This window comes from Diplotaxodon limnothrissa, linkage group LG5 (genome assembly GCF_057381915.1).
Source record: "Diplotaxodon limnothrissa isolate DT_005_m linkage group LG5, D_limnothrissa_male_GT1.1, whole genome shotgun sequence".
NCBI lineage: Eukaryota > Metazoa > Chordata > Actinopteri > Cichliformes > Cichlidae > Diplotaxodon > Diplotaxodon limnothrissa.
Genome location: NC_140600.1, coordinates 5918384 through 5944695, shown reverse-complemented (window position 1 = coordinate 5944695; position 26312 = coordinate 5918384). Strand labels below are relative to the sequence as shown.

Genomic DNA, 26312 nt, shown 5'->3' with positions numbered 1-26312 from the left:
AACATTTAACATTTAGATTTATATATAACATTTAGATTTAACATTTAACATTTAGATTTATATATAATATTTACATTTAACATTTAACATTTACATTTAAATATAATATTTACATTTAACATTTAACATTTACATTTAAATATAATATTTACATTTAACATTTAGCATTTAGATTTAACATTTAAAATCCTGTTTTAAATATGAAAAGTTACAAATATTATACTAAATGTTGTAAAAAATGACTCGAAAAAACATGTTTTTGTAAGATTTAGAGCTAAATGTGGAAAAATGTTGCTGTTAATTTCGGCATGTTTCAGTTTACAAACGGCGCCCCATAGCTAATGATGTTTAGTTGTGTTTAACTGTATCACTCAACTGGACCTCACTAGCATGTTTGTTCTGTTGGTGCCTTTTTGGAGCTGCAATACGGTCATTAAGTGATGACGTGACGAATCCTACTTCCGGGCCTAAAGTAGTCTGCGTTTAATATGGCTTTTGTGTTGTTAACATGTTTAATGTTATGTATTTTCTTCTATTTAATCTCAAAAAGCTCCTAAAACAGTCAGTGATCACTGTTGACCTCCCTCGGCTTTTATTACCGCTAACCATTTATTTAAGCTCAGTTTTTAAAACCTTAGGATGTAACTACAGCCCAGCCCATGCAGCAGTATATGAATGACTAACCTCGTATTGTGGATAGATTATCTCAGTTGTTCTCCTGGCTGAAGTTTGGTCCTTTTACAGCATCCTGCCATGCGATTACATTTGTTCCTGACCACCGAGAACACTCACGTTCAACTTTTATCGAGTGGAAAAAAAGTTAGCTTGTTTATATTATGCTAACATAGCTGTGTCGCTAGCGGTCACGTAGCACATCATTATATACCAGCTAGCCAAACTTCAGTAACCCTACAAACGTCACTGCTGTTTAGTTTTCTGTCTTGGAAGTGATAACAGAGCTGTACGTTTTAATTTGTTTCCAAAACCCTGCAGTCAGGACATGCTATATTGTATTTAGATAGAAGCTAGCGAGCTAACTTCCTGCTAACTTCTAACTCCGTTAAATGTCATAAATTCCATTTTCATGGATGCCTGGATGTTAAACTCAATTGTTACACCTGGTAGAGCAGAACGCTGATCATTTTATTAAAGATGAAAGACTTTAGACAGTTTTTCAACTCTCAGTAATGCCATAGTGATCGTTTGATATATGGACCTGCAGCGGAGTTTAGGTCCAGACACGGCTAGTGACGTCAGACTTTACGACCGGATTACGAGTCAAGTAGTATCACCTGCTGTATGGAACAAACCATCCAAGAGCACATGGTCTTGGATGGTTTGTTCCATACAGCAGGTGATACTACTTGACTCGTAATTGCAGCTCCAAAAAGGCACCAACAGAAGAAACATGCTAGTGAGGTCAAGTTCAGTGATACAGTTAAGAGGAGCTGAAGCATAGCAAAACGCTACCATCAGTGTCGGGTTCTGTTGGGGTGTATGCTAATCAAAGAAGTCATGTCCTTAAAGTTAACCTTTGTTGTATCCTCAGATGAAATGACTCAGGGCACTTAAAGTTTGGTGATTCTGTATCAAAATAAGGTTCAAAAGCTTTTTTTTCCTTTTTTCTCCAGGATGTTATATTTTTACTGCCACATTTTACCGCCCCTCCCTGAGCCTGGTTCTGAAGAGGTTTCTTCCTGTTAATAGGGAGTTTTTCTTTCCTTTTCCTTCCCACTGTCACCAAAGTGTTAGCTCATAGGGGGCCATATAATTGTTGGGTTTTCTCTGTATGTAATATTGTAGAGTCTACCTTACAATATAAAGCACCTTGAGGCAACTGTTGATGTGATTTGGCGCTGTAGAAATATGAATTAAACTTAATATTTGCTGCTACCAAATTATCCCATAGACTGAAATTCAGAGTCTGAGAGTGCTACATCTCTGTCTTAAAATACCTGTGGTCAAGTAGTCATTACACAAAACAGTTTTTTGGCATTTCTGAGTTTTCAGCCCAGAAGGCTGAAAAATAAAACCAAAGTGAGATGTACTGGTGCATTTTCAGTGCTGGATCTCTTCCACTATGTCAAACCTATTGCCCTTTTAATGGAATTTTATTCTGGGAAGCAAAGTTGCAGCGAGCCAAATAGACATTTAATTTGAAATGTGTATTAGTGTAGCCATAGAACTCTGCAAGCCTGACCCACTTAGTATTGACAGTCTGAACCCTGGAATGGAAACCTGTTAGCATCCAGCTCACTGACCATTCATTGAGGGTGTGAGCAAAGGTTTCACAGCTTGGTTAGCTTCCACCTCTTTTTGTATTTGGAACACGGAAATGCAAAGACAGATTACTCTTATGCATTTTGGCATTACACTTCTTCTGTAATGCCAAAATGTACGAGAGTTCATTTGAACTATAAAGTCTTGTATCCATCCATCCTCTCCAACTTATCCAATTCATGGTAACAGGATTTGAAACCTATCCCAGCTCCAATACGGCAAAAGGCAGGATACACCCTGGACAGGCTGCCAGTCTGTTGCAGTGCTAACACAGAGTGTTAGCCAACCATCTGCATCTCTGGGGAATTTAGAATCACCAGTTAACCTAATACCGCATATTGCATGTCTTTGGACTGTGGGAGGATGCTGAAGTAAGCACCTTGAGGCAACTGTTGTTGTGATTTGGCACAAATAAAATTTAATATAATTGAGTACCCAGAGAGAACCCAAGTAGACATCGACAGAACGCGCAAGCTCCGCACAGATGGTGGGGATGAACCTAGGACCTTCTTGGTGTGGAACAACCGTGCTAACCACCACCCCACTGTGTGGGCATCAGATGTTGGATTTACTTAATTCAATAGTGGACATTGGTTGCACACAACTGTTTTGCTTTGGCAGAAACTTAAGCAACTGAGTTAAATCAACACAACTTATTCATACTCAATGAACATGTGCATTTTGTGTTGATAAAATGCAATTGAAACATGTTTAGATGCAGTAAGTTGAGCTCTAGGAATATTGTAATGCTTCACAATTTTGTCATTTTATTTCAACACTATTCAATAACTTTTACCCCAGTACTACTTGGTCACTTAAATACTACACTCAAAAAAGTGAAATTTGGTGGTTATTGCATTTACAAGACTCTAACATGTAATTTGAACACAATGAATTTATGTTTCTAAGGTGAACGTAATAAAATCATATAAGATCTACAAGAAATTTACCAACTTAGCGCCTCTTAAATTTATTCTTGTTGATATGACATGATAAAATCTAACAAGAGTGGTTAGCTGCCTTAAAGACTCGCGATATCACAAGATCACGTGAGATTCTAAACAACAAGAGGCAGGAAAGCACATGGTTTGCTTCACGGTCATCTTGGAAAGGTAAGAGTGAATCTATCTTTATCCATCTTGATGAAAATACTTTTTGCACAAAGGTATCATTAGTTTGTCGATTCTTTTCAGTTCTATTTATTCACATTTGTTTTTGTTTTTGTTTTTTTTAAAAATATCTGTTTGTTTATGCCATTCTAGCTAGCTAACACGTTAGTGCAAGAATATAGCACAATGTCATGCTAGCACGATAGCCTAATATGAAAGACTTAGCTACTCCAAATATAGATATTGTTTATAACTTAACCTCTGCACATAAGCTAGTTTGGCTCTACCACAGAAACTGTTGTGATAAATTTACATTTTACGTGTGGGTTGTTGAAATTTGTAAGTTTGTAAGTTGCAACTGATGGACAGTGGTTTATTTAACAATTTATGTGTTTTTAGTACATTGAGGAGGAAAGACAAAACATGAACAGATATGTTTTCCTGTTTTTTAATTTTTTTGAAATTAAATATTTTTCTACTTAATAAACTTGGAGACTTGCAGTTCCCTCCTGTAAAGATAATAAATGTTTAATCTTATCAGGTGGTGAAAGGTCTGGAGAGCTGGCAGGCCAGTTCATCAAATTCATGGTGAGCTAATATTTTTCTTAAAAGTTATCACATTCCCATGTTAAAAATGTAATATATTCATTTGTAAGTGACATATAGTTTTGAGACCAAGAAAACATTGCATTCTGATTTTATGTACACATCATCTAAACTTTCTTGAATTGGGGGTATGGCATGATTAAATTAATACACAAATTACAAAACAATATTAAAATGACAGACTTGTCTAAAATGCATAAATACTATTTGAAAAGATTAAGACTGTAAAACAATAGCCTCTCTATTTCTCACAAATTCCTGGTAATTCAACTAAAAGTTCTTTAATCCCACTGCTAGGTCGTTGAGATGGATTTCCGTATATATTTGTTTTTTTCCCCCTCTGTGTATAAAGACTGATGCTGTTGAAATCAGAAGAGAATACATCGCCAAAGGTCTTTGCGTGTACCTGAATGAAGATCCTGAGAAGCTGGTGAAGAATTACCTGGTATGTTAACTTGCCTGTATCCTTAACTAAGGAGATGATCAAAGATAAGCTTGAACTACATAAAAGAGTTTCAGGGGATGGGGTTTTCCTATAAATTACCGGTGGCTGTAAAAAATACCTTTTAAAATAGGAAAAGTAAGAGCTTTAAGTTTCTCACTGGATACTACACACACCATTCTTGAGTGTTTTATACTATCATTATTATAATATCATTATAATAACCTCATTCATACACACATTCATACAAGATTTTTATGTAACATTTACACTTCAATGGATGTATCAGGAGCAACTTGGGGTTCAGTATGTTACCCATTGATAGTTTTAGTATCAGATTAGAGAAGCCAGGGATTAAACCAGTAGACAACTTGCTCTACCTCCTGTGCCACAGTCACCCCTATCACAAGATTTTGAAAGACAGGACATTGTTGAGGTATTGAATGAACTTCTCATGAGTCAGGAAAAATATCGGGCAGTCATTTTTGATTACATTTACATTATTATAAGGCTTGAATGAATAAAGCTTTTAGGTATTTTACATTAATGTAAAACAGATATTTACTTTTAAAACTGTTTGCAATGGACATTAGTGAGAAATCATTATCTTTTTTTTGTTTGTTTTATTGTCACAGGAAGTTGATAACAAGCATCGCCACTGCCATAGCAGAGACAGTCTTTGGAATCTGTGTCTTTCGATCAGAGGGTGCGGAGCCTGGCGATGACCCTCAGGATGTTGTGATTGTTCTAGAGGGGGTGGAAGTGATGGGTGAGTTGGGCAATGTAGTTTTTGCAGTGACAATGTTGCTTGGTCTGGTCTATTCACTGAACCTGAGCTACCCTCTGGAACTCAGGTACACCTTTGAGGTCCTGCACAAGATTCTTATGGAATTAGATGCACACGAACTATCCAACAGCACACAAAGTACAGGTTCTCAAAACACTATTTTCTCGTTGAGAAATGTTTCCATTACAACAGCTACACCATGTATCTGGACCATGAACCTAAAATAATTGCAGATATTTTCTTTTTTGAAAGTGCATCTGTTGACCTTCAAAGTAGTTGTATTGGTCATCGGAAAATCACCTGCTTCAGCCATTCATTGTTGTTAAAAAATTGTTTTAACGGGTTAACTTTCCACTTTGTCCACTACTTTTTTTTCTGTTATGTAACTTGTACTTGCATTTCATGTATTCTTTATACATTATGTGAAATTTGCTATAAATTCAATAAATTGGAGAAAACAAAAAGATGTGTATGACAAATTTTTATTTACCTTTTAGATGTAATAGTGAAATGTATGTTAACCAGACTCTAGACTTTGTTAAATGCTCCAAAAAATTACTCTTTAAATTAACTTAAAATAATCATGGAAAGAATTTCCACGTGATTAAATTGCTTTCTATTAGCATTAAAGACTTGTGTTGGAATAACTTAATTTGTATGAGTTGGTTCAACTCAATTAACTTAAGCTGGGACCAAATTTAGTAAATTAGTTGGAGAAAACCTACTGAATTGAGTTGGAACAAAACTCTTTAAGTTGGATCAACACTATTAAAATATATTGGATCAAAATGCAGTAAATACGTTGATTCATCAATCTTTAATTAAGTTGGTCCAACTTGAGTGCATTAAGTTGGAGTAACAGAATTGCATAATGCTAAAATAAAGCAATTTAATCACGTGGGAATTCTTTCCATGATTTTTTTATGTTCATTTAAAGAGTTATTTTTTTGAGTGTACATGCTGTCTTCATATTACATAATGTTCAACAAAGTCTAGAGTCTGGTCATTCAACCTAAAAATTGCATGGATTTACAATGACTATCCTCATCCAGGTTGCAGGGGGGGGGGCTGGGGCATAACCCTGAAGTGATAGGTTAAGAGGCAGGGTACACCCTGGACAGCTCACCAGTCTATAACATAGAAACAAACAACCATTTGTCACATTCACAGGTAATTTAGAATCACCAATTAACCTAAATCTAATAACTGCATGACTTTTAACTGAATACCCAGAGAGAAACCACTGCAAACGAGCCAGATTGTGGATTTGAACCAAGGCCCCTCTTGCTGTGAGGTAACAGCACTAATCACCACGCCACCAATCCAGGCTTAACAAAAGTAGGAAAGCTATGATTTCAAGGCTTGATGCTGAATTTTCTATACATTTTTGTCCTTGACAGGTTAAACCACAATAAATAGCGATAGCATACACGTGGTGTGTGTGTGTAGTTGTCTGCCTCTTATTACCCTGGTGATTTCCCTGCAGTTTGAGATCTCGTGCGATCTTGTGAATTTCATGAGTCCAGCAACTTACCACTCTCACTAGATTGTATCATGACATCTAAACAAGAACAAATTAAGTTCTTGAATTTCATACAGATCCTACATGATTTTATTACGTTCAAGATAAAAACATGAAATTTCAGACTGGGAGGGTGTCGCAAGATTTAACATTGCTATATTATTGACTTACTTCACTTGAACATGATATGAACAAATTAATCTCTCTGTATATCATGTCGTTTCTACACTATATAGTTACACTTAACTTTAAAGCATGAGGCAATTATGTTAACTACACGCAAGATGCTTACATAAATCCAAGAGATGGCCGGTCCCTCCTGGTGTCAGCGGTGAAATCACAGATGGTCAGTCTGAAATATTAACAGGAGATGTGAAATAGTCTCAGCCCCTCTCAAGGAGTCGGCTTTGAAGAGGACAAATATATTTTACATATATATATATACATACATACATCGTGTGAGTGTCTGTGTATGTATCTTTATCTCATTAATGACACAAGTGGACTAAATATAGATGTGACCTGAGAACCTGACTGCTGGACAGCTGTGCACCACTTCAGCAGCCCCGCCCACCAGCCTGTGGGTGACACACCTGCCTCTCAAGGTGTGAATGATGTGATATTTGAGGGAGTGGGAGGTGGTGAGGGTTACGTGACCAATAGAGAAATGTATGATGTCACTCAAAGCTTGGCTTGCTTGCTTAAGTAACCACGGTTACCCCATTGCTGTCATCAGCAGAGCCAGCAGTTTCATTAAGGCATGAGGCCAAACGCACATTAAAGTGTAGACGTTGGTTCTTTTAGTTTGGTGTTCCGGAATTTTTGCTTTCAACAAAATCACACCTTGATACTCTTACATTTTATTAAGACACTCTTTACACACATTTGAAATGTGTAAAGTTTTACAGCCAGTCTGTAAGGTTATTAGTGTCTCACTTACTCTGCCTTGGACAGGCTAGCACTGTCAGAGTGGAATGACCCATTATGACTAATGCATAAAACTCTCCTCCTAATGTGACACTGGGCTGGCACTTTGCCTAAGGCTCTTACCTCCACCTTTGGGGATGGTGAAACAATTTAGGTGCAGCCCCGATGTCTAGACTTATTGCTTAATAATCTTATTGCTTTAACTTGCAAATTTGAATAAAAAGTAGTCCAAATGAAATCTGGAACGTTTTTCTTTGTACAGCTGTTTTCAGTTTCAAGTCATATGTTATAGACTCTGAGGACCTCAGTTAGCCTTTTGTGGCCAATAATGGTGATGGTGATTATGTGGCTATTAAACCTTTTTCTGCTGTTCAAAACATTTTGGTTACTTCAAACGAGAGATTTTCTCACCTTGTGTTTCCGTGTTCTGTTTTAAACCAGACCAGAGAGCAGGGCCAAAGCAATTTCCTAATGTTGTAAACCTCAACATCTGGCAATAAACCCATTCTGATTCTGATTCTGATTCTGATGTCCCATATTTTTTTGCAACAGCTTCTTGCAGCCATCAGGTGAGGCAAGCAATGTGTAAAACATCTTTTAACATGGCAACATGAATACAGTGAGACAAGATACAGTGGGGCAAAAAAGTATTTAGTCAGCCACCGATTGTGCAAGTTCCCCCACCTAAAATGATGACAGAGGTCAGTAATTTGCACCAGAGGTACACTTCAACTGTGAGAGACAGAATGTGAAAGAAAAATCCATGAATCCACATGGTAGGATTTGTAAAGAATTTATTCGTAAATCAGGGTGGAAAATAAGTATTTGGTCAACAACAAAAATACAACTCAATACTTTGTAACATAACCTTTGTTGGCAATAACAGAGGTCAAACGTTTACTATAGGTCTTTACCAGGTTTGCACACACAGTAGCTGGTATTTTGGCCCATTCCTCCATGCAGATCTTCTCGAGAGCAGTGATGTTTTGGGGCTGTCGCCGAGCAACACGGACTTTCAACTCCCGCCACAGATTTTCTATGGGGTTGAGGTCTGGAGACTGGCTAGGCCACTCCAGGACTTTCAAATGCTTCTTACGGAGCCACTCCTTTGTTGCCCGGGCGGTGTGTTTTGGATCATTGTCATGTTGGAAGACCCAGCCTCGTTTCATCTTCAAAGTTCTCACTGATGGAAGGAGGTTTTGGCTCAAAATCTCACGATACATGGCCCCATTCATTCTGTCCTTAACACGGATCAGTCGTCCTGTCCCCTTGGCAGAAAAACAGCCCCATAGCATGATGTTTCCACCCCCATGCTTCACAGTAGGTATGGTGTTCTTGGGATGCAACTCAGTATTCTTCTCCCTCCAAACACGACGAGTTGAGTTTATACCAAAAAGTTCTACTTTGGTTTCATCTGACCACATGACATTCTCCCAATCCTCTGCTGTATCATCCATGTGCTCTCTGGCAAACTTCAGACGGGCCTGGACATGCACTGGCTTCAGCAGCGGAACACGTCTGGCACTGCGGGATTTGATTCCCTGCCGTTGTAGTGTGTTACTGATGGTGACCTTTGTTACTTTGGTCCCAGCTCTCTGCAGGTCATTCACCAGGTCCCCCCGTGTGGTTCTGGGATCTTTGCTCACCGTTCTCATGATCATTTTGACCCCACGGGATGAGATCTTGCGTGGAGCCCCAGATCGAGGGAGATTATCAGTGGTCTTGTATGTCTTCCATTTTCTGATGATTGCTCCCACAGTTGATTTTTTCACACCAAGCTGCTTGCCTACTGTAGATTCACTCTTCCCAGTCTGGTGCAGGTCTACAATACTTTTCCTGGTGTCCTTCGAAAGCTCTTTGGTCTTGGCCATGGCGGAGTTTGGAGTCTGACTGTTTGAGGCTGTGGACAGGTGTCTTTTATACAGATGATGAGTTCAAACAGGTGCCATTCATACAGGTAACGAGTGGGGGACAGAAAAGCGTCTTACAGAAGACGTTACAGGTCTGTGAGAGCCAGAGATTTTCCTTGTTTGAGGTGACCAAATACTTATTTTCCACCCTGATTTACGAATAAATTCTTTACAAATCCTACCATGTGGATTCATGGATTTTTCTTTCACATTCTGTCTCTCACAGTTGAAGTGTACCTCTGGTGCAAATTACTGACCTCTGTCATCATTTTAAGTGGGGGAACTTGCACAATCGGTGGCTGACTAAATACTTTTTTGCCCCACTGTATGTAGGAAACAGAAAAATGTATAAATCCAGTTTGCATTGAGCTTGAAGAAGCATGTGTATTAGTTATATAAAATCCAGAACAAAACAAATGTGCTTTTCTGCTGAGACATTGGAGATGTTCACTTAGAGACTCGAGCACATGTTGTGTGTTTTATTGCCACAGAGCCTAAGACTTCCAACACCCCGGCCCAAGGGGTGGATTATGTCACCTGAAAGCCCTTTTAATCATCATGTTGGAATGTCCTGGAGCAAATGTGTCACATCAACCTCTTTAGAATTCACATTTACTCCTAACACTCTTTTAATGTCACGGGATTAGCACCACCTGACAGATGTTTTATTCTGGTCAGTTTGTCTGTTTGAGCAGCTAAGCAACACACACACACATCACTAAGCAGAACACAAATGGAGGTTTTGGCCTGTGGGACCAGTGGTGTACAACTGATCTGGCCCGTCGGGTTTTACTGTGAGACTAAAAAGTGTGCTTGGTGCATTCCTAAACAGAGACGCTAGGTGAATACCTCTTCAGGGGCTTGATGTGGTGATGCAACATGACGGTCACATTTCTCAACAACCTTTAGAAGACATTGTATTATTTTGTCCCGGCAATCCCTGAGCCCCCCCGACTCAGCCAAATCTGCTGTCCATATGGAGTAGGAGCATTTTTTTGTAGTTTCTCCAAAACCACTGCTCTTTCAAGGCTGGATGAAACAATGGTGTACTGTTGACATTCAGCATGACTGTTGATTGGGGCGACATTTGCAGAATTCAAGGGCTACTGTAATTGTTACTTATAACATGTATGTAACTTTGTAATTTTAACATGTTGTCGCCTCTTGGCCAGGACTCCCTTGAAAAAGAGGTTTTTAATCTCAATGGGACTTTTCCTGGTAAAATAAAGGTTAATAATAATACTCATTTGAGTAGCTGTTGTAATAAACTGATTGGAGAAAGAACACACTGAGCACTTTTATTCTTTTATTTCCAAGTATGCAACTTTATGACCCATTTGGCAGGTAGCTAAAACAAATGTTTGTTCTTATATTAATGGGTTGCCTGTAACCTGGTGGATGCTAATAGGTCGACATAGTATTTTTAACAACTGGTAATGTGAAGGTTCCACAGCTGACTCCCGGGGAGCCCAAGAATAAGAAATAAGACTTAGTCTTTTACTGTCACTATCCTTTTTCAGTTTATCATTTTTATCCATTCTTGCTATTCATCTTTCATTTGTCTTTGTTTTTCTCATTTTCTGTTTTGCACCTTGCATTTTTAATGCCATCTAGAATGTTTGAGTAATCTGCTGTTGCTTGTTTGTTGAAAGCATCAGCTATGCTTAATAAATCATAACATTTGTAATTCGACAGAATTAGCCTTTCTGCTTCTCAGCTTGTATGTTTTTTTTAATACATGTACCATAAAGTGCACTGCTGACCTGATAAAGATATGAACATGACCAAAATAGCTGGATGAGGATCCAGAAATCTGCAGGCAGGGATTTTCCAGAGTAAACAAGGACAATGTGTAATATTTATAAACCTTGTCTAACAGAAGCGATGTTCATTCAAGACAAAGTTCAGAGTGTTATGACATGATGAAGTTCTCAGTGCCACAGCTTCACTGACTCTCCTCCAGGTGTGGCTTTGTGTTTAAAGGTAAGCTTAGAGCATTAGCTCACTCCCAGCTTCCATCACAACAAAGGCCGATAACAGGCTGAGGCTGTGGATGTTTGCTTTACTTGAGGGCTCATTCATCAGCTCAGAACAGAAACACATCTTTCTGTCAGTGCAGGATTGAATCAGTTCTGCTGCAGCCGGTCTTTCTAACCGTACGGGTTAAGAGGATGAAGGAACATTTCAGGCAATTTGCAGTTGGTGATGTCAGAATTACACAGTTGAAACTTTTGGGCTGTAATGCCACGTTTTTTTCTTCCTGTGTGAAGACATGGGGAGCCAATTTGGAGCAATGCATAATTTGGATGCCTCCTCCGTATCGAGCAACATCCCCTGGAATCCAAAGCTCCCCGCTGAGTGCCTGCTACTTGCCCATGCATATTTCATGAAATCAGAGGCTGATTAACTGAATGGGTGCGAATAGTCAGATTCATCAAAATAATCACTTAATATAAAGATCTTTTTACTTTAGTATAGGCGAAATTACCTTTTAGATAAGACATGACATTTTATAACATTGTGCATATATTTTAATTTATAATTGCAGTGCACAAAAACAGTTCATTAACTGGCAGGAACTAAAGGAAAGTACAACTAAATTCGCTATAAAATAAAATAAAATACTGGATAGCTATGAAGTAACTGATTCCACTTTTTGTGTGTAATAAGAGATTAATAAGAACAGAGGTTAGCTGTCTTTTAAGCACATTACTTTATTATCTTAGTTAGCTAACTCTCAAGAAAACTTTTTTCTTCTCTGGTTTACTTGTTAGACTCTGCAGCAGTTCTACGTGAGCAAGACATTTCATCCCCAAATTGAGTTTCACATAAGTACCCAGTATTTTGTTATCTTATTTTCTATAGGCAGGGTAACAGATGAATGTAACTTCCAGCTCTGAAGAGTGTCTTAAACCTGCGTTCTACTGAATGGCCCCACGAGGGAGCAGACCTTGCAGTTGACAAAAGAAATTAGATAAAAGTCTGATGAGTTTAAAGGCTCAGTTGCTAGTTTTGGGTTATACTTAATGTCACATTAAGTCCATAAGAACGCTAATGACCTGTCACATGTCTGCCTGGTACAGAGCCGCATTTATCACAACCAACATGGTAGTAGCTGATGTCTGTTTCTCTATGAAGGCCTTAATTTCTAATGTGTTAAATTAGATACGCTGTATTTCCTCTGCATCGCCAAGGTCCTCATTAAGAGAAAACTTATCTGCTGAGATGATGAATCTTACAGTAATTTGCTCATTAACTCGTAGTTCTACCTCTGTTCCAACACACATTAAACACATTTGTCTTCTGTCTGTTTCCCATCAAGGACCACAAGTTTTCCACACTATGCAAACAACCAAAGTCTAGCTCTAGCATTTGTTGAAAATGAGAAAGTTGGAAGTCAGGTTGATTCTATTCCATGGGAATCTATATATGCACTCATAGATTGTCAACCACAAGAAGTCAGTAATTTATAGGCTAGATGCAACTCACAATGCATCAAAATTACTTTATTTCTTTGAATACTATTTCATTCACTTCCATATTCACACACACATGCATCAGCCCACATTTGCTAATTTTAGTCTTGACCTAAATGATTGCTTATTTGTTCCTCAGTAGTCAACATGAAGCTATTAAACTCAATCAGTGCACAGAGGAGAAAAGTGTAACATCCTGTTGACTGGCACAGGCAGCAGTCAGAGCACATGTCTGTCAGTGCTTCCTCTTTGCTTGCTCTGCTCCGTCCAAACACACAAACAAGCTGCACTGCCAAACGAGGCAGGTCAGCCACTAACACAGACAAGCTGACACAAACACAGACCTGGCATTGTGATGCTCATTTTTCCAGTTTTATTCATCAAAACTGACTGTGTTTGGTGACACTGTTTTAACAATATAAGTGGAAAGCTTCATTCTGTTTTGTGCTAATCGGCACCCTTTTGGGTAGAAAGGTGGTCAGACAGTGGGCTTTTGTTTCTTCCACCCAGGTGACAGTTTTTGATTTAGCTCGAGCCATAGCTCTTGTGGGTGCTCGGTACATTCATGTGCAAATCCAAACACAGATGGAGCTCAGCATGGATCCACTCTATGCAGGGATTAGAGTCTAGATTTCAGCACATATTATTCTTATGAAACAGTCCACTGACAGCATGCTTTGCACTTACTTATAAATGGCCTTTAGCTACTTTACCCAGTGTTAGAGATATGGGGCAGGGCTGCTTTGTCCCCTACAGTGCCTGGCCAAAGGAGATTCCAGAGCATGACAACACCCACTTCCCTCCTCTCTTCACAGTTCACCTTTGTCCTGCAAATCAGCCTGCAGACTGAGGCCCATGTGAAGGTCAGTCATCTCCATCTTCTGAGCCTATGTGCTGACTCTTTGTGCGCAGGCTACATATTTCTCGAATTTGCGTGTCATCCTTGCGCAGGGGCCATGCTAATCTTCTCTGTATCGTATCCAATTTAGCGTACGCGCTTGCCATGATGCTGTCAGTCACTGACTTCAGAGGATACGTGTTCTAATCCTTCGTGTTCTACAAGAATTTGCAGACTAAAAGGTTTTGGCAGAAATTCCCAAAACCTTTTAGTCTCCCCGTCAGTCAGTGATTTGGAAAAAATGTTCCCATAATATTTTATTTATACTTTGAGTACACATTACACTCTGAACATAGTTAGCCTGGAAGCAATTTAATGCATTTATTCTTTTAGCCAGAAACACGCAGACGGACTGAATCAAAAACATTCCAAAAATTAAATATCTCCATTATGTTTCACTGTATTTCCACCCATAATTAAATAATGCCATTCCAGGCAAACTAGAGTCAGTTGAGACATCAACAGAAATGCGTATAAACTATTAAGAAAGCAATGACACATGATAAAGACAGGATGTGTAGATCATTTGCATGATGATCACGTCACATGCAGCATTTTGGCGACCCATGTGTGAACTCCTGAGCAGATGCTGGTGTTTGAGGTGCACCGTGTGCCCTGTGTAATGAGGGGACTGCATGATTAGGTGGCTAATGTGAACCAGCTTGTCTTTTGGTGTGGTCTGAGATAGCTTGTGCATTTCGCAATTAAAATTTTGAAAAGGCAATAATAGGGAGTCATGTGTAGCCAAAGAAGCAAACTAAAAGACAATATAATATTATTATTATTGTTATTACTCATCATCATCGTCATCATAACATCTGGTCCTGACCAGGTTCTAAAATGATTATTTATTCACAACCTCAGCAACACATATGTGTGCTGATATGTGTGCTGATATGTGTGCTGATATGTGTGCGGTGTGCTTAAGCGCTTTGATTAAATTGAACTGAAATTAATTATTTATTCAATAAAAATGAGGCCAAAATGCTGAAACTGTGTAAATGTGCCCCATGCTTCAACACCTTGTACAAGAAATAACAAAAACTTGCAGATTTGCTGGTGAGCGTTAGATTATTGTCCTCTTGCATGAGTCTGGCTGAGTCAAGCTTTGCCTCTAGAAAGATTTAGTACACAAAGGTGTTTACAGGATACGCAGGTCCTGTGACAACAAAACAAGCCCCAATCATCATCCCTCCACCACCCACCACCCACCATGCTTGATAGTTGTTATGAGGTGTTTGTGCAGATATGCTTTGTTTGCTTTTCACTAAATGTGGCTTCATGGTGATTAAACAACACAATTAGCGGGTGTAGGAACAAACTGGCACTAAATTTAATTCAATTCAGTTTTTTATATAGCACCGAATAACAACAACAGTCACCTCTAGGTGATTTATATTGTCAAGTAAAGACTCGACAATAATACAAAGAAAACCCCAACAATCAGACGCACCCCTTTGAGCGAGAACTTGGTGACAGTGGGAAGGAAAAACATCTTTTTAACAGGAAGAAACCTCTGGCAGAACCAAGCTCAGGGAGGGGCAGCCAACTGTTGGAACCAGTTGGAGGTGATGGGAGGGAGATATGACAAAAGACACACTAACAGGAGCAACATCTTTGGTGTCTCCCACCAGACAGCGGAACAAATCTAAATTCATGTTGTAGCAGATATGCCTGCTGCTACACATTCCACGTCAGCCCACTAGAGAGTTCATGTGTTTCCTGTTTGAGCTGTTTATTGGCTCTTTGGTGACAGGCTGCCACTTTTAGAATGATAGAATTCTTCATTAATTTCATTTTGAGAATTCTTTGAATGTCACGTTTCTTCTTCTTTGAATGTCATGTTTCTTCTTCTTTGAATGTCACGTTTCTTCTTCTTTGAAGACAGTTTCTCATTTTCCTCTCCTCTCCTGTTTTTCTCGTGTCTTTCTAGACCTCCGAGAGTGAAGCGATCCCACGTTAACAGCAGCATTAACGTCACAACTTTATTGACTTTTTATGAGGAGAAAGACAAAAAAGGGTATTTCTGGAGTAGCACCATTAACTAAAAGCAGTGACAGGCTGCAGTATATGAAAAATAAGCTATTGATAATTGAAATAAACAAGTGACGTACAATCACGTCTCTGTACTTTATCGGAAATATCAATAAAAATCTACTTTTGAAAGTTATGTGAGTATCATACAGGGAAGTGCAAGGATTCAACCAGGAATTATGCACTAAACCTGCTATTCCACATCATCCTGGGTCATTTTAACCTTTGGTTCTAACAGTTTGGCCCCCATGTGATCACTAAACCATACAACAAGGACACCAGCAAACCCTGAGCCAGATGCTCACGAGTCACCCCACATGTGAAGTATGTCTGTCTGAGCCTCAGCTCCAGCCTTTCTAAAGGCTCGTCTGTGTCTGGCTGCGTTGCCTGGACATCACACTGGGCTTCTACAAATCTCACTCATGTGTTTTGAAGTCCCACTCAGTGTTTTATAGCAGGCTTAGCCTGATCTTGTTATGTCCATGCAAAACCCAAGTTTGTTCTCTACACCATGGCAAGCTCTGTTTTTCATCTTGTTATCGTACACTGTGTCATCTGTACAACATCACACAAAGCTGCATTTAACTCAAAGGAGTGGCACAGACAAATCTATTTTTATATGTGGAAAAACAAGACAGCTGGGCCAGGGTACAGCAGATTTTATTTTTTTTAAAGTAGACCTACTAGCAAGTTTTGACATGTCCTTCCACTGACCCAGCTCTGAACACTCTGAATCTATTGTTTTACCTCATCTTTCATCTCCACTTGAAAGCAGGCCCACTCCCCTGGCAGCGGCCTTATCTGCGATCAGGGCCGATGTGTTTATCACACCACTTCACCTCAGGCCCTGACAGTTCCTCATTAGGACTTTTATATGAGCTGCTGGGTGTCGTCCAGACTTACGATTGTGTTACTTTGCTGCAGCATGATGAGTGAGTCCATTCAAATGTCATGCATGCCACATTTCCACCCAAACACTTGGTCTCCCTGTGCTCTTTGAACCCACACTCCTAATTTATGATAAATTTAAAATGACGCCCAAGAGGGATACTTCAAATAAAAGACACAAGATAGGCCTAGCTGTAAACTTGCTTAGCTTTATCCCAGTTGCTGTTTAAGGGTCATGCTCCCTGAGAACATATGAAAATTGGCTAAAGCTAAGTTAGTTCTTTAACATGTGTGAATGCAGAGACACGCTCAGATGGATTACATGTATATTTATGCCTCCAGGGAGTCGTGTACTCAGACAGGTAATCCAAAACAGACTTGTGTTTGAAGGAGATTGGTCCATTGTGTGCAGTCAAGATAGCTCATGGCCTTGTGTCATGAATGATGTGCAACTGGCAGGAGACAGACAGCATCATGAGTTATGAAGTGAGCACACGGTTCTTGTTTAACCAAGGTTACAGCCTTCAATTTAAGAGGTACATGCGAGACCCTTCAAGATGCAGCAGTGGACAGAGGCTTAAGTTTACTCTGGGGACCAACAACATGGCTCTGAAGGAAAAATGAGGGAGTCCAGAAACACAGTTGCACTGCTCATATAATATTTTACTGCACAAAGCAAGCTATGAGAGGAGAAAGATAGCAGAATGCATTCAGTTCAGCACCTTCCTGTCAAAGTAGATGATGACTCTGGTATATGTGGAATATTAGGAAATAATCATTTTGTACATTTGCCAAAATTCTTGATCTCCACAAAAGGGACATTTTGAGAAATTTCCAATGGGTTTCTGGAAACTCCACCCATATTTGGTATACCAGAAGGCAATATTACAACACAGAGTAAGGAAGTTGAACAAGTTTGATCTTTAAGTTTCTAAAACTATATTTGTTTAGCATGTTGTTAAACAACAACCCAACCCTCCCCATCCCAGTGATCTGGTAGATGTCAAGAGGTTAACATAAACACTACAATTAGCAGAAATTACAAGCCACCACTCTATATTTCTTGACAAACAACAGAAAACAGATGTGTAACAACAAGTTCTCAACACGAACCGACTATACTAAATCATCTTTGGTCACTAAACACATCAGTAGCTTTTAGCAGCGGTGCGTCCTCATTAGAAGACCACAAAACAAGATAGAAACTGCTGAGAGATGCTTTTGAATAAAAAGAATATGAATATAATATCAATAAAAACGATCATCTCGTTAGAGACAATGTTATCCTGTAATACACATGCACTCCACGACACTCTCTGACAGCAGCAGCATTCCCAAACACTGCTCAGGAACATCTTGAGGAACTCACCAAAGAGTCCAAGGCATTAATCCAACTTTTTCCCAGGAAATGTCGTGTGGAACAAGTTTTATCCACAGAATCCACACCCTAAAACCCACCCAGATGGTTTAATGTTGTACTGTGAGCCGCTTACAGACTGTTTATTGGTGAATTGAACATATATCAGCTTGAATTTGCAGCAAACCAACCATACAACGGACCTGAAGACAGTTTGCAGCAACAGTGATGTGTGAACTGTGATCTACTACATGTACTCGAGTGCTTTTTTTGCCTTAGAAGAAGAAAAAGTGTGAAAATAAATTGTTAAAGAGAACGACCTAAAAGATGCCATGCAGGCAGGTAGACAGGTGGACAGGACTGTAATTACTGCTGGGCTCTTTACAGCCCTTTACCGAACAACGTGAACGCATCAATCTTTTTCTCAGTGTCTTGATTATGAAGCTTTATCTGATCAGTTAAACCTCTGGAACGACCCATAACAAATCTGTGTGGGTACATATAGCCTGTCTGAATGTTAAAACACTCTTTTGTTAGGTTTAATCAGACACAAACCTGTTTCCAAAACAGTGCTTTCCTCTGCCCGGGTGCCACTGCACCTCAGTTGGTTCAGCTCACCTGATGAAATGCTGCAGGGGCCTGGGTTTGATTCATCTCTGGACCATTTCCTGTGTGTCATTCTCCTAACGCTGATGGCTTCCAGGTTGTATTTATGCCAATGCAGTCAACTGTTTTTGCTCTTTATGTTGACTGTTTACCTGCACATAACCAAATATCAAATATGATTGGTCAGCACTCAAAGCAAAAAAAAGCAAGACATTATAGACATAACATCTCTATGATATATAAAACTGTACACTGACATTTTTTCAGGTCTCGTCAAACATTCGGTGATGCTACGTGCTCTATGCATGTCATCCTCGAAGAAATCAGATGCTTCATACAAGAATAAAAGCGATCATTCAGAACTGCCTTTGACTGGTTTGCTTCCCTGTAAGAGGACAAGGATCCAAACCATGGCAGCATAACCAGAACCAGAGCAGCCCTCACTGTAGGCCTCAGTGGTTTAGGTTTTTACTTTACTTTACTTTGTCACCTGTCAATGTGAGACTTTTGTCAGTCTCCTCAATATAGAAATGAAAAAGGGGGCTGGAAACAAGTCCAGGGGCATTGTCCTCCTGAAAAGAGCCCTGTGTCTGCTTTATAGGCACGGTTTTAATTCACTCTTTAATTACTGTAATAACAACTTGTTATTTTTAACACCTGTCCTGCCAAATCAAATCTTTAGCAGTTGTATTGTGTGGGCCCATGCCCGCAGAGCCTGCTCTTCATTATGGATCAGGATGGGATCTCCTCCGGAGTCTCCAGCAGGGAAACTTTTTGTACCTCCCCCTCAGCCTGCCTGCTTGGTCCCAACAGCACGTCGATGGTCAAAAGGTTCACATTTGGAGGCGCACAGAGGACCGGCGGCTCTCTACAAGGTAACACAAAGCAGCGTCTCTGCCCGGCTTTATTCCTTAAACAGTATTTGCAGCTTTTCGTCGCCAGCCTGTGCGCCGTCGTTAAAATCAGGCTGAGCTTAATTCCATGGATGTTGCGCTGAGAACTTTTACGCGTCGCTCAGCACAGATGAGCTTTTCCAAACTTTCTCCGGTGTTCACGTTTGTTCCGTGTCTGAATGCGGTGTTGCAGCAACTTTTTTCCCACAGTTATCAGGTGAAGACAGGTTGCTGCTGTTTGTGCGAAAAGATGCAAAGTCTTTCGAAACCCTTCTGTTTGAATCCGCTGTAGCCGCACTCATTTATCAAGAGAAAGTTACAGATGCGATGAAGACAGATTAAAACAGCGGCGAAATTGTAGAGTTGCTTACAGTTTGTTTGCACCATATGGTCGCGAGTTTACTGAGGGGGACTTTTCTTAACGTCTAACGCTGTAAATGAATATTTCTGCTTGCTCTCCAAAGCGAGTTTGCACTGCACAGATGAAGACTGGTACTGAAAACTTTTTTTTAAAGTAAACACTATTTTGTCAGGCCTTGTCAGAGCGATGCATTACTTACTTCAGCTGTGTGTGTATAGGTGTATGTGTGTGTGTGTGTAGGTGTGTGTGTGTGTGTGTGTTTTGGCAGGCAGAAATGAAGGAATCCCCCCCCCCCTCACAGCTCTGGGAAACACCAGGCTGCTGTATTTCCATTCCTCTGCAGGCGTTCCTTGCCAGCTTTTATTGTGTCTGCTGCAGTAAAGGTGCATGACACTTTCACTGACACACTGTCATGAGCCAACTTGTAGGTGTGGTAACAGAAAGCCTCCAGAATAGCATGAAGTAAGCTGCTATTGCATTACATCGGATACATCTGTATGAAAAGGGGCAGTTAAAAGGGGCTAGCATTGTGCACCTCTTTTCCATTAGGATGCTGTGAGATGGAAAGAGTTCAGCCTTGATGCCTTTTGAGAACTTGCCTGCATTTCAGAGGCAAATGTTGCTAGCATCACATTTCAAAAGTTGGTACAATTTCCAGCAAATGGGGGAAAGTTTCTTGCGGTAGCTCCAGCTACACTTGTTCACATTGGTGGTTTAAAACCAGAAATTTCAAGGACCTGTGCTGTTGCCTGCTTTTCGACACTAGCACCACTCATGTTTGCAGCTAAAACGAATGGAAATATGCTCTGGATTAGGCCCCAGTACTGTGTTGGTGAAAAGGGTTCTAAGAGAGTGTAATACACAGTTGCCACAGAGTGAATAACAGCGTTGCAATAATTGGCTCATTACAGGTCTCTACTTTATATAAATTTGGCTTCGATCTTGTGTAGTTCCCCTACTTTCTGGACCCATATAATTATGATGGAGTCAGATTTTAACCACCTAATTGTGATTCACTTTATGGCAGGCTCTGACAGGAATTTCCTCCAAACCTCCGGGAACTTTTTTGAAAAATCATAGTGATAAATGCTTCTGATAGTTTCTTGACACTGGCTTTAATGCCAACATTTTGATTTGTGTTTTTATTTATAAAGTTTTATATTGAGAATTTATGGCATGAGGTAAAACAAACAAACAAATAAACAACAAAACAAATTAAAGAAATTAGTTTTTAATTTAAAACATATAATGAGCTAAGCAGTTCAAATCTGTTTAGGCCATGAGCTGTTTTGCTCATCAGATGTATTACTCATGACTCAGGTGGGATTAACAGACGATGCGGGTCCTTGTTTGGAGCAGAATTTCTTTTTTTCCTGACAACAATGTTCATAGGAATTCTCTGTGGAATTCAGTGCTTAGAAACGTAATGTCAGTCCAAGAAGGGAGGGTGTATTTATTTGCAGAGATGACCTAAAGGTCAGGGAAAAATGTACCTAGTATCGCTGATGATGAATTAGATCAGTCCAAAAGCATTTTTACAAAAGCATAATATGTAGTTCTTGGAACGCTCTCAAAGTTAGAACATGTAGTGTAAGGCAGCATGGGTTTTTGGCACATTCTGTATGGTAAAATAAGTGAAAGATTTTTTCCTTCCTGATGAAGTGAAATAATAAAGTAAATAAAATCACTTTGAGTCTGAAACTTCCAACAAGAATCATTATTTAAAGGAGGCCAAGCACTTTGGTCCCTACCCTGCTAATTACCTTAGAGAATGTGCTTTTCTTAAAGTGTAATGACTTTCCAACAAACTCAGCAGCCAGACTGTTATGAGGCATCTCATGTATGTTCAGCTATTAGACTGCTAGAGGTTGATTGCAACACAAGATTATGAGAGGAATGTTTTTATGGAGATAATCACAGATGCACTAGAAATTTAGAAGCTGGGCAGATTCCAGGTTTCATCATCACAGCCTGCATAATGATTCATAACAGTGCACTCCAGCTGATGATAATGACAAGTATGTAGTCTTAATGTTAAAAAGATGGCAAGGCTGTAAAAATTGGACTCTTATGCGCTAAACTGGGAAGCCAGAGGTTGATTTTCTTGCATTTTGAGAAATAAACCTGTCTTTCTGTCTTTTTTCCCTGTTTCTTGCAGAGCAGAGGTGATTCGCATGAGTCATTAAAGATAATCTAAAGACTTGATCTTCATCATTACTGAACATATACCAGGTGCCATGGCTCAAGCTGAAGTAGTACTACTGCAGTGTGCGCTGTTTTTTTTCTACTCGAGTGTCTGTTTGTGCCAGCTTGATTGCACTGGCACAAACTGTCCCCTGCTGGACAACTGTATCGAAGAAGTCCTGGAGAGCGGTGCCTGTTGTGCTTCGTGCTTACAAAAAGGATGTGCGTGCGAGGGATACCAGTACTACGACTGCATCAGTGCTGGGTTCAAGAATGGCAAGGTGCCCGAGGGAGACTCCTACTTTGTTGACTATGGTAGCACCGAGTGTTCCTGTCCTGTAGGAGGGGGCCGGATCAGCTGCCACTTCATCAGCTGTCCTGATATGCCACCAAACTGCATCGAGGTTTCCGAGCCTGCAGATGGCTGCATGCAGTGCGAACGAGTTGGATGTGTTCATGCTGGACAAAAGTTTGAGGCTGGATACTCCTTCCACATTGACCCTTGCCGTGTTTGCCACTGCCCTAATGAAGGGGGGAAGCTCATGTGCTACCCGGTACCAGACTGTGATCCGCAGCAAGTTCATAAACCCATGTTAGCTGCACCCACAGAGGATAATACAGTCATCAGGCATGATAATTTCCCATACAGGTTTGATCAACAAGGCCACACAGATCAATTTGCCACTCCTTATCACCTTCCTAATGGAAATCTTCCTCTCTTTAAATTGTCACCGCTTGATAAAGAGAAACCAGAAGACTATGATTATGGTCCTACAGACTTTCCAGAGACCTACCCACAGTCTTTGCTGTTTCCCACCCCATCTTCCTCTTCCTTTAAAAAAGTTCTATCTGTGTCCCAAGGCTCTGTCAAACCTGACCGCATCTCTTCTCTTCAGAGCTTTGACAGGCAAGGCAAGCAGGCGCTGAGAGAACGATATGGAGTTCGTGACCATCCTTCAGGCAGAGAAGAAGTGACAGAAAGTCCCCTGAGACTAGAGCAGACCACTGACATGCCAAATATGCGTGCCACATCTTCTTGGCAGTTCTCGCAGGGTCTAACAAGTTTGCAAGGTGTCCTTTTTAATAATTTACGTCCACAGACAGATTTAGACGATTCATTGCATGGCCACAAGAGTTTGGGTAGTGTCGTATTTCCATTACACAGAGAATTAGAGAGTGAAAAACATACTGAGTATCCACATGCGGGTTCAGAAAGTGCCATTTATCCTCAGAGAGGCACTGAAACTAAGGCACATAACAAAAATACATCAGATAGCGTGGCACTGAGGGGTTCTATCAGTCAGACCAATGTGAGTCTTCCACAGAGGGGTACAGAGATCCAATCCAGTCAAGAGAGAGGATCAGATACAGTACATTTTCCACTGTACACCATGGAAAGCTCAGAGGTTCCCATCCATCCTGAGGCAAATTCAAATGGTCCAAAGGAAACGCAGAAGCTACTCACAGTTTATGAGAAGGAAAGGTTGAATGAGGAAGAGATGCAGGGGGAGAAGCAGGAAGAAATAGTAACTTTTCAGAATGTGTCTGGGCCTGAAGGAAAGGATGTGCCTTACACTATCGACACAGTGCAAGAGAGAAGCGAGGAGGACTCAGAGAGCAGCTTTCCAACCAGCATTTATGAAAAGACTACTTCTGAGCCCGTCACTCCTTCCCAAAGGCGGCCTGAATCCCTGACAACACCTGTATTCCAGTCTATCACCACCACCCAGCCACCAATGAGAGTTACACTGGAAGAAAGTCAGCCTGGTGGAGAGCCAAATCAGATGGTGATTAACCGTCACAGTGAAGGAAGACAGGAGGAAAAGGAAGGAGTGAAAGAGATTGAGGAAGATCGCCCTGTTTTACCCATCAAACCCGAGGAGGGTGAGTAAAAAAAAAAAAAGATTACACAAGCCTTGCTATGCATGTTTTCTTCTGGATCCTAATTTGTGCTTTTTTTTAGCATACAAACATAAACGGCAGCATGGATTTTTTAGTACAATTTCCATATGAAACTTGGATTAAAATTGGGGTTAAACTAACAAAAAGCTTGTACAAAATAATTTTTAGACCTGGCAAAAATGTAGATGTGTCTCATGTCACACAGCCTCGCCTCTGTCAGTGCGCCCCAGGGCAGCTGTGGCTACAATGTAGCTTGCCATCGCCAGTGTGTGAATGTAGTGTGAAGCGCTTTGGGGTCCTTAGAGACTAGAAAAGCGCTATACAAATGCAGGCCATTTACCATTTACCATGTCTACCTCAGCCAAGTGTAAAAACGTTCTGTTTCATTCTGTTTCTAATGACAGCCTTGTAACTTAAAAAAAACATTATTATCATGAATCAAATAGTAAAAGTAAACTTCTGAAGCAGTAGGAACATTTTGAGCAACTTTGTTTCTTGTCCTAAAGAGGAGGAATTTTTCATAACTGCTTTGCTCCTTACTGGGTCGGTGTCATCTTTCTGAACTTAACATTTTCCATTACATTGTAGCAAATTGACCTTGGCAGTAGAGATATGTAAGATTAATCACTTCCCCTTTTTAATAACTTTAGTCGGTTTACACCACAGCTCTAAAACCCATTTTATTTCATGGGTAAGATATACTTGTATATACTATACTGAAAATTGTCTTTTTTAAATGTAATTAAGTACTTTGACATCCATGCAGCACTCACACTTAATAAACAATCAATTTCCAAAAATAAAAGATAAATAACCTGAAATATCTTAGCATATCGTAACATGTAAATTATATTAGTAGTACTTTGTCTCTTTATGATTCAAAGACAATGTTGATCTTTCAAGGCACTTTTGACATTCTATATGTTTCACTCCTGTGTAGCAATGCTGGTACAGTGGAACCCCGGCTTACGAAGACACCATTTAATAAAAAATTCAAGTTACGAAGGCACTTAACGGCAATATTTCTGCCCGTGGTACGGCAAAATGCCCGTGTATCCGTTTCAGAAATGTGTTTTGCTGTTCCACGTGAAAGACGTATTGTTGTTTCAGTGCGCTATTTCGTGTGCTTTTCGTTTGCAATTAGCCTATCGTTCATTCATAATGGGGCCGGCATAAGGCATAAATATGAAATATCATTGCACAGTGTACATACGTACATTAATTAACATAAATGTAAGTTTTAGTATGTTTAGAATTAAATTCCATAATGTTATGTACATGTACACGTACGTATGTATGCATGCATATGTATGCTTTCTTCAGCCTCCACCAAGAACTTCGTCTTCAGCCAGCATCGCCTCACTCAAAAGGCGATGGAAAAAGGTGCTTCGAAAATTTTGACTTACGAAAGACCCTCTGGAACGAGTCGGGGTTCCACTGTATTACTAAACAGCCAATAGCAAAGTATTTTATTGAAATCCATTAGAAGTAATAATCCAGTGGGCCTGTTTTACTGGATTTATGCAGAATCATCTGGGAAATGTTACCTGCAACATGTATGGGAAAAGCCGACCTATTTATGAATGCCTGCTACATGCTAACATCATGAAAACATCCTTCACAGAGATTCTTTGCGTTACATTAATGCAGAAATATATACTTTATTTCTAACATAACTGTTCTGGTTTCTTTGACATCATGCACATATTTGTTTGAGGTTTCTGCCAGTTGTATTGATGTGATACAACCTGTTGTCAAAACCTTTGACACTGTATTCACTGTAGTTTTAATGGATGACACTGACATGTCTGCAAACACTCACCAACTGCTCTCCAAGTCGTAGTGAAACTGTGAAAGTGTGTCCTAAACTGGAAACAGGAGAAGTAACAGTAGTTTGCCTTTGAAATAAAAGTCGCACCTTTTGAAGAGTGTTGTCGAGTGTCTGCGGACACATTGGCATCTTCTTGTATTGGACGTATTGGACGTTTATTCCTGAGAGTCTAGAAACATTATGTTGACGATGTTTTTGATGTAAATTGCATATGCTTGAACTAACATTCGTAGTACCTCATAAATAATTTTAAATACCACATTCATCTATTCATTTATTACAGTCATTTAAGACTGCCT

General features: G+C 39.9%; 1 protein-coding gene and 1 non-coding gene across 2 annotated transcripts in view; one reads left to right on the top strand and one right to left on the bottom strand.

The window, feature by feature from the left end:
• Nucleotides 1-13965: 13965 nt before the first annotated feature.
• On the bottom strand, nt 13966-14069 carry LOC146631487 (U6 spliceosomal RNA). Its single transcript, XR_014906221.1, has one exon. It is a non-coding gene; the product is annotated as a U6 spliceosomal RNA (small nuclear RNA).
• A 5619-nt stretch (nt 14070-19688) lies between these two features.
• The window catches only part of fbln2 (fibulin 2), a 72363-nt gene continuing 65739 nt past the window's right edge, over nt 19689-26312 (top strand). Inside the window, exons 1-2 of the mRNA XM_085352976.1 lie at nt 19689-19717; nt 22255-24164. Of these exons, the coding sequence (XP_085209102.1) occupies nt 22334-24164 (1831 nt within the window). The 5' untranslated portion in view covers nt 19689-19717; nt 22255-22333. The remainder of the gene's footprint in view (nt 19718-22254; nt 24165-26312) is intronic.